Source organism: Loxodonta africana, chromosome 20, assembly GCF_030014295.1.
Source record: "Loxodonta africana isolate mLoxAfr1 chromosome 20, mLoxAfr1.hap2, whole genome shotgun sequence".
Taxonomy (NCBI): domain Eukaryota; kingdom Metazoa; phylum Chordata; class Mammalia; order Proboscidea; family Elephantidae; genus Loxodonta; species Loxodonta africana.
In genome coordinates this window covers 13,003,406-13,021,461 of record NC_087361.1, presented here as the reverse complement: position 1 = coordinate 13,021,461, position 18,056 = coordinate 13,003,406, and the positions used below count along the sequence as shown (strand labels likewise).

The 18,056-nt window shown below is 42.3% G+C and overlaps 1 protein-coding gene across 1 annotated transcript in view; it reads right to left on the bottom strand.

Moving 5' to 3' along the window:
* ABI3BP (ABI family member 3 binding protein) overlaps positions 1–18,056 on the bottom strand; it is a 68,574-nt gene that overhangs the window by 23,993 nt on the left and 26,525 nt on the right. Inside the window, exons 8-12 of the mRNA XM_064273044.1 lie at positions 13,364–13,444; positions 11,608–11,712; positions 7,661–7,789; positions 7,044–7,112; positions 4,678–4,887 (exon numbers count right to left, since the gene is read on the bottom strand). Of these exons, the coding sequence (XP_064129114.1) occupies positions 4,678–4,887; positions 7,044–7,112; positions 7,661–7,789; positions 11,608–11,712; positions 13,364–13,444 (594 nt within the window). The remainder of the gene's footprint in view (positions 1–4,677; positions 4,888–7,043; positions 7,113–7,660; positions 7,790–11,607; positions 11,713–13,363; positions 13,445–18,056) is intronic.

The following is an 18,056-nucleotide window of genomic DNA, read 5'->3' as shown; positions in this document are numbered from 1 at the left end:
TATGGTTTTTGGTTATTTGTAGTTCAGTTCCATTTTGATCCCAACCAATCTCCCACTTGGTTCTTCATTTTAACAGAAGGCTGAAAGGGAGGGAAGAGGAGGATCCTAAAGGCATATCTGCTCACTTTAGATCTTTTCCTCAGCTGTAAAGGGATATTTTCTAGAAAAAGATAGGAATAATTAAAATGAAGTAAAATTATTTTTTAAAAAATGGAAACAGTATAGTTTAATGGAAAAAGGCAAACCAAGCCACTTGTCATTAACTCAGTCCCAGTTTCCCCATCTGGAAAACGTCAATAGTAATATCTGCTTCATAGTGTTACTTGTGAGGATTAAATTAGGAACATATGGAAAGTGCTTAATAGTATTTTGCATATATTTTGCTCAACACGTGGTAGCTAGTATTATTGCTTTTATTATCGCAAGGCTCTGTTTTAAAAACAGATTAAATTTTTTTCCCCTGATATTATACATTGATTAAAAAGGTCCTAAACTCTCTCCAAAAACTAAGATCATTATTTTTTATCAACGTTTCCTAACATTTAATTAATTTGTACTCCATGGCCTGGAAGACTAAGTCAATTTATTCTACGATTGGTTTATCTGGAAAGAAGACCAGTTGTATTTTATGGTTAAATATTTTATGGATGTGTTCCTGGGTGTTTGCCTTTTGAAAAAGTGGGCATTTGGTTTGGGTTAAGATTACTCTGGTCATGGTCTAAGTGGTGTGGGGCTGGCTGTCTGATTGGACATTGGCCCTTTCCAGAATTCTCAGCATTCACAGTGGGCCATCAGTCTTCCTGTGGCTCAGCTGCCTGTGAGGGCTTACTCTGGCTCTCTATCATAGGATTTCTGCCATCTAGACCTGTATCAGGACATACAAGAAAACCAATAAACCAGACCCATTGCCACGGAGTCAATTCCAACTCAGCGACCCTATAGGACAGAGTAGAACTGCCCCGTAGAGTTTCCAAGGAGCACCTGGTAGATTCGAACTGCTGACCTTTTGGTTAGCAGCTGTAGCACTAAACTACTACACCACCAGGGTTTCTGGACATATAAGGGTAATCCCTTAAACTGCGTCAAAAACTAATTTTCAAGAACCAGTATGGAAGGAAACCCTGGTGGTGTAGTGACTAAGTGCTACTGGCTGCTAACCTAAAGGTCGGCAGTTTGAATCCACCAGGTGCTCCTTGGAAACTCTATGGGGCAGTTCTATCCTGTCCTGTAGGGTCACTATGAGTTGGAATCGACTTGACGGCAGTGGGTTTGTTTTTTGGGAATAATGGAAGGTCATTTAAAGACTAAGTACTGCATCCTTCCTCTAGAGCTGCTCTAAGCAATATGGCAGCCACTGGCCACATGGGACGATTGAGCACTGGAGATGTGGCTAGGGTGACTGAAGAACTACAGGTTTAAAAATTTTTATATAATGGCAATTAATATTAAGTAAAATATCCATATGTAGCTAGTGGCTGATGTACTGGACAGCCCAGCTCAAGATGTTCTAAAATCTCTTAGGGTTAATCCAGATGCTCAGAAAGTGGTGGGCCTTGGCAGCATTGTTTGAGTCTTGGGAAATTATTTTCCTGAAGATCATTTGGGATTATGGCGTGGCTCACACTCAAAGGTGTTATAAAACCAGCTCTACAAAGTGAGTGGCTATGTTGGTTATAAGGATGCTGTTAAGAAAGTTAATTATTACATATCAGGAAGCCCTGGTTTCTCCAGAGAAATGGGTTTGTTTTTATCTTTTAGACTTTGAGAATCATACTTATGGTGTTTCTCCACCCACTTTGGGGGTAGATGAAAGAAAGCACCAGTCCAACTTGGAGATTCACTGATGGACAATATACAGGACCACACGGCATGGGATCTACGTAATACTTCTCTTCTGTTCTCACTTTATTATTCTCGTTTTAATCTTTCCTTTGTCCTATTTTCCTCTATATTTATTATTTAGCTTTTGGGAATTTATATACCTTATTTGAAATCATTTCTTAATCAAAGCAGAGTATAAGGATGAATAAACTTAGGGGTTGTGCAGGGGTGTCTGGTTTGGCCCTCGTAGCTGTGGGTCCTTGTTAAATTGCTCGACTGCGTTCTCATCTCTAGAGGAAAGCGGCTGGCCAAGGCAACTACTTGAAGATTCTATGATGCAGGGATTTCTTAGATTCCAATAGCTGCATTGAGAGAATCGTTACGTAAACTATCTTTCTGATAAAGTGACTAGTTTTGTTTGTTCTAAGAGGAGAAAATAGTTATTAAAGTCTTACCATATAAAAATGAATGCTTTGAAATACTGAGAAGATTCAAGCTGCTCAGTCACCAAAAAGAATAATTTATGTGACACTCCAGTTAGGTTATGTGCTGAAGCAACCGCCTTCTGAAAACATCCCTGGTTTGGGATATTCCTCATCAACCGTGTGACACGCTTCGTAAGTACTACAGTAGCCTTTAGTACTTGAAATTTTGATTGCATATCTTCTCTAATTTTCATTTAAGTTTTAAAAGTTGATTTAATAATATTTTCCCCCAAAAGTTCAGGGTTTTCAAAATGGATCTTTAGAAGCTACCTTCATTATTTAAAATATAATTTTAAAAACATCTCTCATCTCAGAATTCTAGATTTTGAATATGCATTCTGGTTTTTTATAAACATACCTTTCATTTTTCATGTTTTAAAATTATAACAGCATTTTCATAAGTCCACAAACACGACAAAAATGGAAAGTTAGTGTTTGTAATAAGTATTTTCAGATATATCTTGAATATATTCCATAAGGCAAAGACAGCCTCTTAAACGTGTGCACATTTCTTATTTTAAAAATATAGCATTTTGCTTATAATTTCATTAATAGTAAAAACATAAGGAGATCCCAAAAGAACTAACACTGAATATTTGGCATTTTTCCCCAGAAGACTTTGTTGCCTTCTTGTGAGATAATTCAGGAAAATGTATATATTATTAAGATAGGCACATCACACTCCGGGCAATACAGCTCTAAAATAATAATGGTGATACTATTTATACCATTTCTACTGTTGCTATGACAAAAAAATAATTTAGCAGTTTCTAATTTATGCTGCACAAATTCCCTTTTTAATTTTATCATCACGATAAATTGATTGCAATGGGACATTATTATCCCATTTTACAGATGAGGAAACTAAGGCTCACAGAGGCTAATAATATGCCCAAAGTTGCACATCTAGAACACAGCTGGTCTGTAATTTAGCCTATGTTGTCATGCTCTTGGCATATCACACAGCAACAACCTATAACTCACTTGACTTTAAGTTTTCCAAGAACCCAGACTCTGGCCTGTTTCTCAGGTGTATCGACTTCTACTTTAGTGTAGAAGGAACATGTAGAAGCAATGAGTTAGAATGTATTCACTAAAGGGGAGTGTGTGTCTGTCAACTAAAAGAAGGATTAAACAGAAGTCAACTCAGGAAAGAAACGTTTTGGGTGGACTCTGAATTCCACCCCCTTGCCCACCCTCTATCCTTTGTATTGCACTCTTCTATTCTTCCTGACAGCCTCTTAGCCATCCCCTCTATTTCCCATCTACTCACATCAGGTCCATGGCAGGGACCTGGGCACCAGGGACCTCATGTATTTATGCTATTTGCTATAGTCTGTAGCTAACTGAGATTGTTTGTCTTTTCCCACTTGTTGGGTGGCACAAATGGTTTGTGCTAGACTACCATAATCGAAAGGTTGGCGTCTCAAACCCATCCAATGGCACCACAGGAAAAAGGTCTGGCCACCTGCTTCCAAAATAATTATGGCCCAGAAGTCTCATGGAGCAGTTCTACTCTGTAACACATGGAGTTGCCATGAGTTGGAATCGACTTGATGGCAATGGGTTTGGCTTTTGTATTTTTTTTATTTTCTTGTCTGACTATTCCATTCACTATGGAGAAAAAAAATCAAATTCTCTTACAACAGATTCAACACATTCAGGAATGACTCAGAGTTTCTCATTTTTACGATCACTTTTAATGGAATGGGTGGGTGATGACAAAATAAACATTTCTTGAGATGAGCAGAGAACTGAGCAAGAACAGAAATGTTAAAAATTTTCCCTAAGGCTGTTATAATAATTTTTACCTGCTTCAAAGGCCTAGATCAATCTAGGATTTGGGTCGGTGAAGGAAAACTAATTTATTTTTAACAGAATTTTATTTATTTTGTTATTGTTGTTGAGCATATTCACAGAAAACACACCAATTCAACAGTTTGTACATGTGCCATTTAGTGACATTGATTGCATTTTATGGAGTTATGCAACCATTCTCAGGCTCAGGAAAACAAATGTAAATATAGTCAGCAGTGAAAAGCTGCTAATATAATTTCTGTAATTCTCTTGGTGATGAAAAGACTAGAAGTATCTTCATGTTGTGAAAGAATGCTCTGAGAAGAGATGGAAGGAATGTGGATTTAAGAGGGCTGCAAAATTAACAGGGAGCCCAGACAAAGGCAGAGATCCCCCTGCCATCATGTGAAATTTTTGATAATAAAGTGCCACAGGGATAGCAGAAGTGTGCTAGGTCTTGCTGCTCCTCAGATACGCTGCATAGGTCAGAGTTTGCTCCAAGGTACCACACTTTCAGCTCATCATGTTACCAAAGTTTCCCGCCGTAGTAACAGTCCTTGTGCTATGATCTTACCAGTGACAGTGTCGTTCAGTGGCTTGTCCCAGTCTAAGATGACAAATGAGGGGCACCCTTCCACAGTGACCACAGTGAGATTGGTGGGTGGGTTCTGTGGTGGGCTGGTGGCATTCCCCTCCATAGCCTCCTCTTTGGGGAACCGCTTGACAGAGTCGGTGATGGAGCAGGGTCGGTTGTCAGGCTTTTGGATGTATCGTACATGAGGACCTAAGAGAGAGAATTCCGAGGTTTAGCATTTTTGGAGCTTGTGAAAAATGATGTGATCTCATATATAATTACATGTTTGAGAGAATCTGGCCTCATGTTATAGGCAGATGGAGAAAAGCAACAGTGTGGAGGGTTCAAACTTGAGAAAATCCAAGATCCTGATGCATGATATGGATGTTGTTGCTGATTGACTTTTCTAAACAGGTTTAGCTTATACTAACATCCAAAGGTAGTTTGGTCTCCCTAAGCATGGTTTGAATGAGGGGAAGGGCCCAGAAGTGCTGGAGACAGAGAGGAGCTGGCTGACCACACGTTAACCAGGGACCAGAAATGTCATGTGCAGAAAATGGAGTCATTACTGCATGGTTTTTACTGAGTAAGAAACAGACATTTGGTTGTGTCTCATGAAGGCAGTGCGTATAATAATCTACCTCGGTTTTATAATCTCACATTACGTCGCTTTTGCTGTGTATCTGATCTTGCCTCAGAGAGGTCACACACCGAGATAAAATATTTGCAAACACATGTATCTGAAAAAGGACTTGTACCCAGAAAAATATAAAGACGGTCAAACTCAGTAACAAGAAAACAAACAATCCCATAAAATGAGATGAGCAAAAAATGCAGACAAATACTTTGCCAAAAAGCTAAGTGGATGGCAAATAAGCACATGAAAAGATGTTCAACATTAGGGACATGCAAATTAAAACCATAGTGAGATACTACTCCCCAAACCAAAAAACCAAACCCACTGCTGGAGAGTTGATTGTGACTCATAGCAACCATATAGCACAGGGTAGAACTGCCCCATAGGATTTTCAGGGTTGTAATCTTTATAGAATCAGACTGTCACTTCTTTGTCCCATGGGGCAACTGGTGGTTTCGAACTGCTGACCTTTTTGTTAGCAGCTGAGCTCTTACCACCAGGGCTCCTTAGATACTGCTCCCACATCTACTAAAATGGCCAAAATTAAAAAGACTGACCATATCAATTGCTGGCAAGGACGTAGAGGAACTGGAACTCTCAGACAGTGTTGACGGGAAGATAATCACTTTAGAAAAGAGTTTGGCAGTATTTTAAATGTTAAATATATACCTACACATGATATAGCCTTCACGTATTTAACCAAAAAGAATAAAAGCATATGTCTATATCATGACTTGAGCATGAATGTTCACAGTAGTTTTATTGGTAATAGTAAAAGACTAGAAACAACACAAATGTCATGAGCAGGCTAATGAATAAACAAAATAATGTCTATCAATACGATGGAATAGTGCTGGCAGTAAAAAGTAATGGATTATTGACACATGCAGCAATGTGGATGAATCCTTAAATAATCTCCATCACATAGGTGCTGAGTGAAAGAGACAAAAAGAGAGTTTATGTTGTATGTTTTCATTTACTTAAAATTCCACATAATGCCAACTAATGTACTGTAGAGCAGATCTGTGGTTACCTGGGCACCGAGCATAGAGGGGAGGAGAATATGGGCGAGTGATTGCAAAGGTACATGATGAAACCTGTGGAGGTACTTGATGTGCTCACGATCTTGACTGTGATGATGGTTTTATGAGTGTGTATGTATGTTAAAGTTTATCAAATTGTCCACTTTGTAAAAAATTCACAAAGGGGAATACTGACTGTATGTTTCATCATGTCTTTCCTACTGTGGTATGTTAGATGATTGATCAGAAATATCCTGCACACCCATGGGAGGAGCGTACTTCCCCAATCCTGGGTTTTGGACTTGGCTATATGACGGTCATTGGCCAATGAGTATTGGCAGATGTGGCACAAGAAGGAGCTTGAAGAGTGGTTGTGTATTTGGATGCCTCCTCTTTTACATCTCTCTAACCCTGAGGGCAGTTTCTCCTGGGCTATTGTTGGTTCTTCATCTTGGGCCCCAGAATGAACACATGTGGAGCAAACCAGAACCCAGCTGACCAGAGGCTCAGCTGTGCTTCAAGCAGAATCACCCAGCCAAGCACATTCTAAGTCAGCCATTCCCTAGCTAACAGGTCCATGAGGAACACATCCTTAGTGTAGTAGGTTACTAAGATTTTGCAGTTGTTTGTCACATACCGATAGCTGACTAATACACCCACCAAAGATCACCCTGTCAAAACTGAGCTTTGGAGCCAGTTATACGCACCTGTGAATCTGGGCTTCCCAAGAGGATCAGTTTCTCTGGTGGGGCTTGAACTAAAGTCAGTTATGTTACCTGAGAATGGAAGATAATAAACAATTTTGGCAAAAGGATAAGACAGCTTCACAATACAGTGAAAAAGTTGTGAAGACTAAATATATTCAATCTGCCTTCTAGTTAACTGCTTGCAGCTTTTAATTTCCTTTATTATTATTATTACACATATTTGTGCCTAGTAAAAGGCCTGTAATTCCATCCTGCTGCAGGTGTTTTGGAGGGTAAGAAATAAGGAATGAAAGATTACCACCAACAAGTTGATCGTTAATAAATCAAGGTATGTACACTATTAGTTAACAACAGGTGACTCAGTAGTATGTAGGAGATAAGCAAGATATTTTTCAGAAGCAAACTGGGGATTTTATTCTATGTCTGCTAAGGGAAGGAGCATACTCTATAATGAAGCAATGAAAATAAATATAATTTTAAAATGAAAAAGATCTGTATTAATTATAAAATTGAATAAAATAGAAGACCCAGCACTGAGACTGCCTGCCCTGCTCCCTTAGTTGAATCTTTTATACCTTGTAGCTAAGCATCCAATGAGAGCTGGCTGACATACTCACCAAATTCTTCTCCAGAGGCGGAAACTGTGGGTTGCTTTTTCTCTGTCTCTGTTTTCTCTGAGGCGGCTCCAGTAGGCCCAGGTGTTGCCCTCAAGGGTGGGGATGTTACTTGGCCTGGTGAAATGATTCCTGTAATGTGGAACCAAAGTACTCAGGTTTGTAGCAGTACTGCCAAGTCTCCCATTTATTTATTCGCTAAATATTTGTTAAGCAATGACCATGTGACTTGGTACTATTTGCCAGGCTTGGAGAGAAAACAAGACCTGGTCCTTGGTGGAGACAGGTGTGGCAACTAAGTATAATGAAATATTATAGGTTTTGTGAAAGAATTGGATGGGGTCACAGGGAGGCCAAAGGAAGGGAGTGATTATGGGAAAAGATGGAGGGTGTTGAGGGGGGAAGGGAAGAATGTCTTCACACAGGATATGTTCATTAAAAGGAGACATGATCAGTAGGTAGGCATGAGAGCTGTTTTCCTGTCAAAAGGTGAGGCAAGAACCAAGGCAGGGAAGTGTGAAACAGTTTGGTGAGTTTAGGAGACCCCAAAACAGTTTGAAGGGGCTGGGGCAGTGAGAAGTGAGAGTGGAGGGGCAGTGAGAAGTGAGAGTGGAGGGGCAGTGAGAAGTGAGAGTGGAGGGGCAGGGCAGGCAGATCATGAACGACCCTTCATACTGTGCTGTGGATTTGGACATTATTTTTGGCAACGAGGACCCACTGAAAGATTCTAAATAGGAAGATGATACAATCAGATGGGAAGAGGATGATTTGTTAGTATGTAAGTCTGGTGGCAGGGACAGAAGTCAGGAAACTAAGTTGTGTATGCAACAAAAGGAGTCTCTGGATATGCAAATGGTTAACATGCTTAACTGCTAACCAGAAGGTTGGAGGTTCAAGTTCACCCACAGGTCCTTTGGAGGAAAGGCCTGGTGATCTACTTCTCAAAAATCAGCCATTGGAAAACCCTGTGGAGCACAGTTCTACTCTGACACGGTAACTGGTTTTTTGGTGTGTAAGAAAAAAGGAGGCTGCAGTATGGCGGAAGTTGTAGGACTGGAGGGAAGGGATGAGACATGAGAGATGTCAAGGAGATAGAATGGCCTAACCTGGAGATGTCTTGAGAAAAAGAAAAATGATTCTTAAGGTAACTACCATGATTCTGGCCTGGTTGCCAGACAGCTGCTACATTCAACAATGACTCCCTTACTCTTGCAAAAACATGTATAAAAACCTATCGCTGTTGAGTCAATTCCCACTCGTAGTGACCTTATAGGACCAGATAGAACTTCGCCATAGGGTCTGCAGAGCTATAAATCTTTGCAGAAGCAAATGGCCACATCTTTTCCCATGGAACATCTGGTGAGCTTGAACCACTGTTGGTTAGCAGCCGAGCACTTAAACGCTGCGCCACCAGGACTCCTATAAAAACAGGTATAGGCCTTCAAAATTGAATCCATCTCAAGATCCAGGCAGGTCTGGGTATCGAGAGTAGAGTGGAGGCTAGATTGGATTTTATATTCCTTTTGGAAAAAGTAGTCATTCTCAAGCTATAAAGAGCCAAAGGTAAATGACCCAAGGACGGTGCCCAGCAGAGAATCCCAGACAAGTCACGCAGATGGGCCTCTGGTTCATGCCCTGGGGATTCATGCTCCTGGTCCCACTGGGAGTGGGCCACAATAAGAGGGCAAGTGAAAACCAAGAGAAGTTGTACCGCAGTCTGCATGAGCTCTCGGAGCTGGCAGAGTCAGCGGGAAATGCTGGCACAGCACTCCCTCCTTGGACAAAGACCGCAGGACTCAGGGCCCTCAGCAGGCCAGAGAGGGGAAAAAAGTGGCAGATGCCCCACCCGAGGTTACCTAAGGCTGTGTTCATGGGCACGTGGGAGAGAGCTCAGAGGACTCCCGGGGTACTTAGCTGACTTCCTGAATTCAGGGTGCACTTTCCGCAACGTTAATCAGACCAAATCTGTACAGCTGCTTTTGTTTGCTGTTTGAACCTTCCATGTGGCCATTTCCTTTGAGTTAGAGGTAGATGGCAAGACTGTGGGGGCCCAGAGTTAGTCTCAGAAACACACTGCATTTTATGGTCTTCTCTGAGCTGGGTGGGCTGTACCAGTGACACAGATGGGAGAGAACAGGGGTTTTGTATGACGAGAACCAAGGCCATCGAGCTGTAGCTGAAGATGCCGCCTTACGTGGCAGCTCTATGGTGGAAGTCCCCTGAGTTTCCCATGGAGGACACGACAGGCTTCACTTTCAGTCTGTGACTTGTTCTGACTTGAAGGCTACTAGAGCTCAAGTCAGAGCTGCCCCGGGTTTAAAATTAATGAGGTAAACCTGTTCCCTTGTAGGGGCCAATCGGAAGGTTGGAGGTTCAAGTCTACCCAGAGGTGCCTCAGAAGAAAGGCCAGGGGATCTATTTCTGAAAAATCAGCCATTGAAAATCCTGTGGAGCGAGCAGAGTTCTACTCTGACACACCCAAGGCTGCCATGACTTGGGAAGGCGCCAGCAGCATGGATGAGAGGGTGATTCCTCTTTCAGCTGCTGGGAAAAACCACCTAGATTTCACTAAGCACGTGATACATCATAAAAGCTTCTCCATCTCCACACCCTCTTTTCCACCCTGTGAAAAAATGACATACTTATACCCTTTCACATAAACCTCCATCAGCTTCATCTTTCACAGCTTACTTTATCCTGACACCACCTACAAAATATCTAGAAAGAAGAGGTGGGGGAAGAGGGAGGAAAGATAGGGAGCATGCTGCGATTTTCTTGGCAGATCCTGGTGGAAGGGCTCTTAATAGAAGCTTCACTCTGGACTGGGTTCATTCTCACTGATTCTTAATTTCATTCACTTATTCACTCAGTTATTATTTATCAAATATCCAGTATTCGTAGACATGGAGTTGCTGGGTGTTGTGAATGGTTAAGGAGTGAACTACTAACCGAGAGGTTGGCAGTTCGAATATACCCAGAGGCACCTTGGAATACAAGACTGGCCATCTGCTTCTGAAAGGTCACAGCCTTGAAAACCCTATGGAGCGGTTCTACTCTGTGCACATGGGGTCACCATGAGTAAGAATGAACTTGATGGCAACTGCTTTTTTTTTTTTTTTTAATGCCCTAAGCACTGGATTTGGTTCTGGGAATTCAGACAAAATACACCAATGACTCCGTCCTCACAGACCTTACAGTCTAGTACAGGGCAATAAGTATGCAAAAAATTTGTTATTTGCTCTAATGGAGGTATCTATCAGGGACAAGGAGAGCAGAGAAGAAATGTCAAGATGACTTGGGGGAGCTAGAGAAGGCTTCTTCAAGAAAGGGATGAAGTATAAGTATCCTAGATGATTCCATGCGGAGGGGACATGGAGGTGAGAGGTGTGGAGGTGAAGGAAGCTTGACTTCTAACACCTACTCCTGCCTTGTTGCACAGGCTAGACCCACTCAGTCGCCCTAAATATTCCAGTCCCAATCTTCCCCTGAGCACCATAATGTGGGCCAGCACGAAGTCTGGTGGACAGAGGAGCTTTCTGTGAGATGTATTGGATTTCATTTCAGGAGACAGAAAGATAAGCTGATGGCAGGGAATCACAGTTTCCATCACCCCAGTGGTTGGCAACATACAGCATCCAAAATAATCTCCTTGTTGTCGAAGAGCGTGAGTCAGCTTCAGTCCAGGCTCCAAGCACGCAAACATCTAAGAAGAAAACTGGCCCAGATGCAGAGGGATCGCTTCTTTTACCCCACCCACCCGGAGTCAGGACATGAGTCCTCAAAGCTGTAATTTACAGCGTCCTGTCCTTTTTTTTTTTGTCCTTAGGAGCAACACAGCGCGTGCCCCACACACCTCTGTCTTCTCCGTTGACTATCATACCAAGAAAGGCTTGTGGTTAGCTAGTAAAACCGAAATCATGGAGGGAGAAGGAAGGTATTGACGGACTTACCTATGGTTCCTGGCTTTCCAGTGACATTATTTCGTGGTAAAGGTTTTCTTTGCAGTGGTGTAGGTCTAGGTGGCAAGGGTCGGTGGCGAGTGCCCGGGATTATGGCTAAGGGATTATATTACAGACAGAGCCATCATGAGGATTCACTATTCAAAACCCCAGATTTATAAAAAGAATTTTTGTTAGCACGTTGATATATGGGAAATACATCCTCTAATTATAGATAAAAATAAGTATATTTTTAATCTATAATTACGTACTTGAAAATATGTTTTAAATCTGCCTTTTGAAAAACTCTATAGAAATGAACATTTTTATCTGGTTTATGTAGATTTAGGAAACTCTGGTGGTGTAGTGGTTAAGTGCTACAGCTGCTAACCAAAAGGTCGGCAGTTCAAGTCCACCAGGAGCTCCTTGGAAACTCTATGGAGCAGTTCTGCTCTGTCCTGTAGGATTGCTATGAGTCAGGATCGACCTGACGGTGCCGGGTTTGGGTTTTTTTCAGTACGTAGACTTAACGGTAGCATTTTTAAGCTCCATTATCCACCACTGCCTTGACTTTGAGACTGCAGTTTCTTATACCGTTCTAGCTTTACATCTTCATGTACACCACATCTCCTTTTCCGAGTGCTCCACCCCATCCTCCAACTCTTATATAGCTATAATTAGACAAATACTTTCATGACTTCTCAAGTAATGACACCAAAGTAGCCCTGAAGGCAGAAGTGAGAAGCCTGTGCCCATAGAGAGCGGGATCACCAGGAATGGTTGTGGTGGTCGCGGGCTGCACGAGGGCATCTGGCTGAGGCGGTGCAAGTGAGACTGAAATTTAGCACCCACCCTCCTAACCCACCCGTGAGCCCTAGTACAAGGCTGCCAGCCCGGAGGAAGGGCACATTTATCTGACTGGAAGCGCTTTGTGCAATGCTGGTAAGGCGAGGGATGCCTGGAGCATTTCACCTTAACCCACAATTCTCTTGAAGTCTCATGTTACCATTTAAAAATTCATTCTTTCTATAGTAATATATGTTGGTTTGAAAATCTTTCAGTAAAATTGGCAATCCAGGGAAACAACCTGTGGCTTTACATACTTCCTGGGATAATCCAGTGTGCGTGGTGTTGGTGTGGTGTGGTGTGGTGTGGTGTGGTGTGGTGTGGTGTGGTGTGGTGTGGTGTGGTGTGTGGTGTGTGTGTGTGTGTCTGAGGGAGGCAGTGCTGGCGCTGATAGGATATTTGTCTGTTGCCCAGATATAAAGACACCAGAGTGGGTCTCACAGTATCCCTTTAAAAAACAGAGTCCTTATTTGATGCAAAGATACTCTGAGTCACCAGCTTCGTAATTTTGTCCTATCACAGACAGCTCATCCTAAAATCAGAAATATAAATCATATCAGGCAAAAGGACATTATAATAAATTTCACAAGAGGAAAACCTTAACATGACGAAAACTAGAACCCACAATGACTCTTCAACACCTGTCCCTCTTGGTCCCTCAGAACACTACAGAGAATAATTATTAAATTGGTACATGTTAGAGGTTCTTATTAATATTTAACTGCTCCATACAGCATTTTCTATTCCCCCCTGAAGATAACATTTTGGAGTTTCTCTAGCAGTACCATATACTATTAGCAAGGTTCTGACTCTTTGGGGGCCATGTGGATGTTGGTGTTTTTGTTGCAACAAATGATACTGTAGTTAACGTCCAAGTTGCAGAGCTGAGCTGCTGGAAGGGAGTCTGCAACTGATTCCTTACCTGGTCTTTTGGTGGAGAGGGCTGAGTCCACTGACACATTTCTACTAGCACCAGTGTCTCCAGGGACGGGCTGCTGGACCCCTATGAACAGAAATGATGGAAGGGAATAAATATATAACAAAAACATGCTAAACTCTGACGGTCGGTCACGTTGTCAGTGACAATATGCATCCTTTGTAGAGCATGACTACTCTGTTTTTGTGCATAGACATTTTAACTGGCTTTTACCATCTGGATATAGAAAAAACTCAAAACATTACATTTACTGGCTTTGATTATCTTCTCTGAAGAAGTAGCATTTGATGGTGGATCGTGGTTTTAACTTCATTTTCCATGATGTTCTCCCCCACACCCCATCCTATGCTGCTTTCCTGGGTGTTGTTGCCTCACCAGGCAGGTGATAGGCCACCTTCTGCCAATATTCATGGGTACATTTTGTGGTTAAAACCAATTCCCTCTTGCCCCGCCCCCCATAAAAAAAAAAACCTTAGAATTACAATGTATTTGGGTTTATGCTTAATGAATTGACTTTAAAAATATTCCCAGAGAGGCCTAGGCTAGCAGGCTGGTGAGGTCACAAACTGAATATCTTACCTTTAGGATTTATAGCTTATGTCTGAGCAGGCCTAGAACATCAAGTTACTACTGTAAAAATCTGATCTGAAAATCCCCAACTCACCAGGCCGTTTGGGCACCCGTTGCTGTGGTGTGGGGGAGCTGAGTGTGCCTGGTACCACTTTCTGAGCCCTATATCCCCATAGCGTGGCTGGACCAACACCCTTGCCAGCTGTGGCCATTTAGTCCTTGCACACTGGTGGGGCTTTCTTCACCCCAGGGGCCAAGTATAGGCCACAGGGCTGTAGTTACTTAGAGGCATTGTGGAAAATAAGAGAAGGACGAAAACAACGGGAAGAAGACTGTGCTATGTGCTATGCCACTTGGTGCTTAAGAGGCAGGCTTTGGAGCTGGGCATATGTGAGTCTGAATCCCAACACTTTCTAACCTTGAGACCCTGGGTGGGTTGCTCAATCTCTCCGTGCCTTGGCTTCCTCATCTGTAAACCATGGATGATGTCTCTCACACAGAAGAGTTGTAAGGATCAAATCAGATAATGAGCATGTAAGGTCCTTGCACAAAATGCTATGTTTTTTAAGGGCAGGGAGATTTGGAGAAAAGTTAGAAAGAAGGATCTACTGAAGGCACACACAGCCTTCTAGAGTACAGAATAAATTTTTTTACCCTCAAAAAAATAGCAGTAAATCAAATCTCACTGGGTGAGTTTATCCCAATGACACAAATGGGAGTATTTCCTGTCCCTTAAGGTATTCATGGAGTAATCACCATGACGGGCCACTGTCCCTGGCCCTATAACTACTGATAGTGAGGCACAGGGAAAAGACTAGTAAGCTATTTGCCTTCTCTTATTTTCCATAATGTCTCTAAGTGACTACAGCCCTGTAGCCCTACGCTTGGCCCCGGGGTAGATGAAGCACCACCAGTGTGCAGAGACTAAATGGCCAAGTATGTTTGTCCAGCCATGCTGCGGGCATATAGGGCTCAGAAAGTGGCACTAGGCACATGCAGCTCCACCACACCACAGTAATGAGTGCCCGAAGGGCCTGGTAAGTTGGGGATCTAGGAGCCCTGTAGAAAATCCAAAATTTTACAGGGTTACTTTACCAATTAGACCAATGATATGAATTGTCCTGGACTCTTTCTAAGTAAGGGAGAAATTAGCAGAAACTGGGTATTTTCTGTTACTTTTTGTATACTTGGATACAGAAGCATCATACCGTTACAATCCTGAAATGTAACTACCCAAATCAATAAAGTATGTGCTGTCATTGCTGTATGCCATGGAGTCGATTCTTCTCATGGCACAGTAGTTAAACGCTTGACTGTCAATTGAAAGGTCAGTGGTTAGAACTCATCAGACAGGATAAAGACATGGCAATCTGTTTCTGTAAAGATTACAGCCTTGGAAACCCTATGGATCAGTTCTACTCTGTTCCGAGGGGTCGCTATGAGTCAGAATCAGTAGGGTATCAGCTGCTAAACTGGGCATTCTTCAGCCTTTGTTGTTGTAGTTGTTAGCAGCTGTCAAGTTGGGCCCCAAGCTCACGGTGACCCCATGCGCAACTGCATGAAACACTGTTCCCGTACTATCCCCATGATTGGTTGAGGACTTGACCATTGTGATCCACACAGTTTTCACTGGCTGCTTTTTGGAAGTAGATTGCTAGGAAGTAGACTTCTTCCTAATCCATCTGAATCTGGAAGCTCAGCTGAAATTTGTTCAGCATTATAACAACGCACAAGCCTCTAATGACAGAAGGGTGGTGACTATGCATGGGGTACATTGTCTGGGAATTAAATCTGGGTGAGAATTCTACCATTGAACCATCGATGCCCCCAACAGGTAAAAGCCAGTTTTGTATGGAAGTGTTGGGAAGGATCTGCAAAAGGCAGCCTTGGGGCTCAGTGGACAAAGTGCTGAACTGGGGGGCGGGAGACTGAGCTCTAGTTCTGGCTCTGCCTCCATCTAGCTCTGGCTGAGGCACATCAACAGGGCAGCAATGTGAGTATCAGAGGCATGGAAATCAGTCAAGCGTCTGTTGCCCTACATCAGAGCGGAACAACCGAAAGCCAGAGGTAGCCTAGAGGCAATGGGAAGAAAAGGAGGAAGCCAGTGAGAGAGATGCTGCTGAGAAAGAATCCCCAGGAGTTGGCATCCAATTAGCCCGTCTGGCTGAGGCTGTGACCTGAATTCCTTTGCCCTCAGGCAGGATTAATTAATGTATTGTCCAAAGGGCAGGGTAGGCTCTGGAAGCAACCATGACTTTGAGCTTCAGAATGAGCCCCTAACTGCCATATGGAAACTCTCCAGAAATCTCTGGGTTTGTATAGTTCATCTCTTAGCAATTTATTGTCAAAAGTGAACTAACAACTTGGGTATTTTAACCATAGTAACAAAAATCTTTCAAACAAACACATTAGACTGGGAATCAATTTTCAAATGTATCAGAGACTCCATTCCTGATGACCAAAAATAGGGTGGCATTTACAGATGATTGGTCTCTGCACCCCTGTCCCCAAATCTTAACACCTGGCTAGAAAGCCAGAGGAGAAAGAGCCAACAGACTGGAGGATTTAGCCACAGCCCAGGAAAACACATTCCTCAAGTTGGAGGAGTCTGGTTGTCAAGCACACTCAACGCAGGGACAGTAAAGTGTATGTGGTTTCCTCATTAGGATGTAGAGAAGGGAGTCTGGGGATTCAGGTATTTACTATAACTGTCAAACCACATGGGCCAAAGCGGTTTCAAAATTACACTTTGCCTGGAACGTAATGGGCCTTCAATAAATATAGGAATAAATGAAAGAATAGTTGTTCAGTTCAATAACTTCATTCCTTAGGGAGAAGCACAGAGTTCGGCAAACTTTTTCTGTAAAGGACCAGATAGTAAACACCTTCAGCTTTGTGGGTCATACTGTCTCTAGCACAACTACTCAAACTGCCATTGTACTGTGAAAGCAAGCTGTGTTCCAACAGAACTTTATTTACAAAAACCCGGCAGTAAGCTAGATTTGGCCTGTGGATCGACCCTGGTCTAGAGCATGGCTGCTTGCATCTCTGCAGTCAAGGATCAAGGAAGTTCTGATATGTAGACCACATCAGTGGAGACAGATTTCTAGAAACCCTGGAAAAGCAAAGTGCTGGAAAAAAGGTTCACTTAAAACCTCAACCTCCGAAGGCTACTTTCTAATCTCGAGGTGGAAGAATATTTATATGCATAGGTATGAAATACACATGAAGTATGAATAATAGCTGTAATGATGTTATGAAATAATAAACTTGGCTCAAGATGGTTTAAAAAATTTCTGAGCTTTACAGAATCATTGCAAGGTCCCTGGGTGGCACAAACGGTTTGCATTTGATTCACCCAGCAGTACCACAGAAGAAAAGGGCTGGCAATCTGCTTTCATTACAATTACAGTCTAGAAAACCCTATAGAGCTGTTCTACTCTGTAACATATGGGGTCACCATGAGTAAGAATCAATTTGACAGTAACTAACAACAACAGTAAAATCATTGCAAGATCTTTGTAGAGGCCCCAAGAGTCAAGGGTTCATAGTCTTAAGGCCTCGGAGCCTTTTTCTTTTTTTTCAGTCTTCCAAGAGCACAACCTTAGATGGCCTAATACTGTGAAGGATATATCCTATAAATCTTAACCTAATCTTTTGCCAACGAACTTTTTCTAATGTAAAATGTCTGGGTTGAAAAAATTCAGTAAGAAAAACTATAGAAAAATATATGTGAGCTGTATCATAAAGACAAATATTTTGGGCAAGACGTCAAAATTAGACATGGATCAGTTGACACAGAAGTGGTGTCTCATTAAGACTGATAGGCGGACGAATATCGTGTTTAGCACTTCCATCTACCTCCTAGTTAGTTGTGTAGTGCTTGAGATCTTAAAAGCTTGAAAGTGTCCATCCAAGGTACAGCAATTGGTTTCTATTCACCTGGAGCAACAGAAGAAGAAGGAGAGTCAAGAATAGGAGGAAGAAATGGAAAGCGTGGCTAATTGCCTCCATGAATGACTGCTGCCTTTGCCATGAGATCAGAAGAACTGGATGTGCCTGGACACTATTACTGAATGTTTTGATCAAAGAGTCTACAAAAGAATCT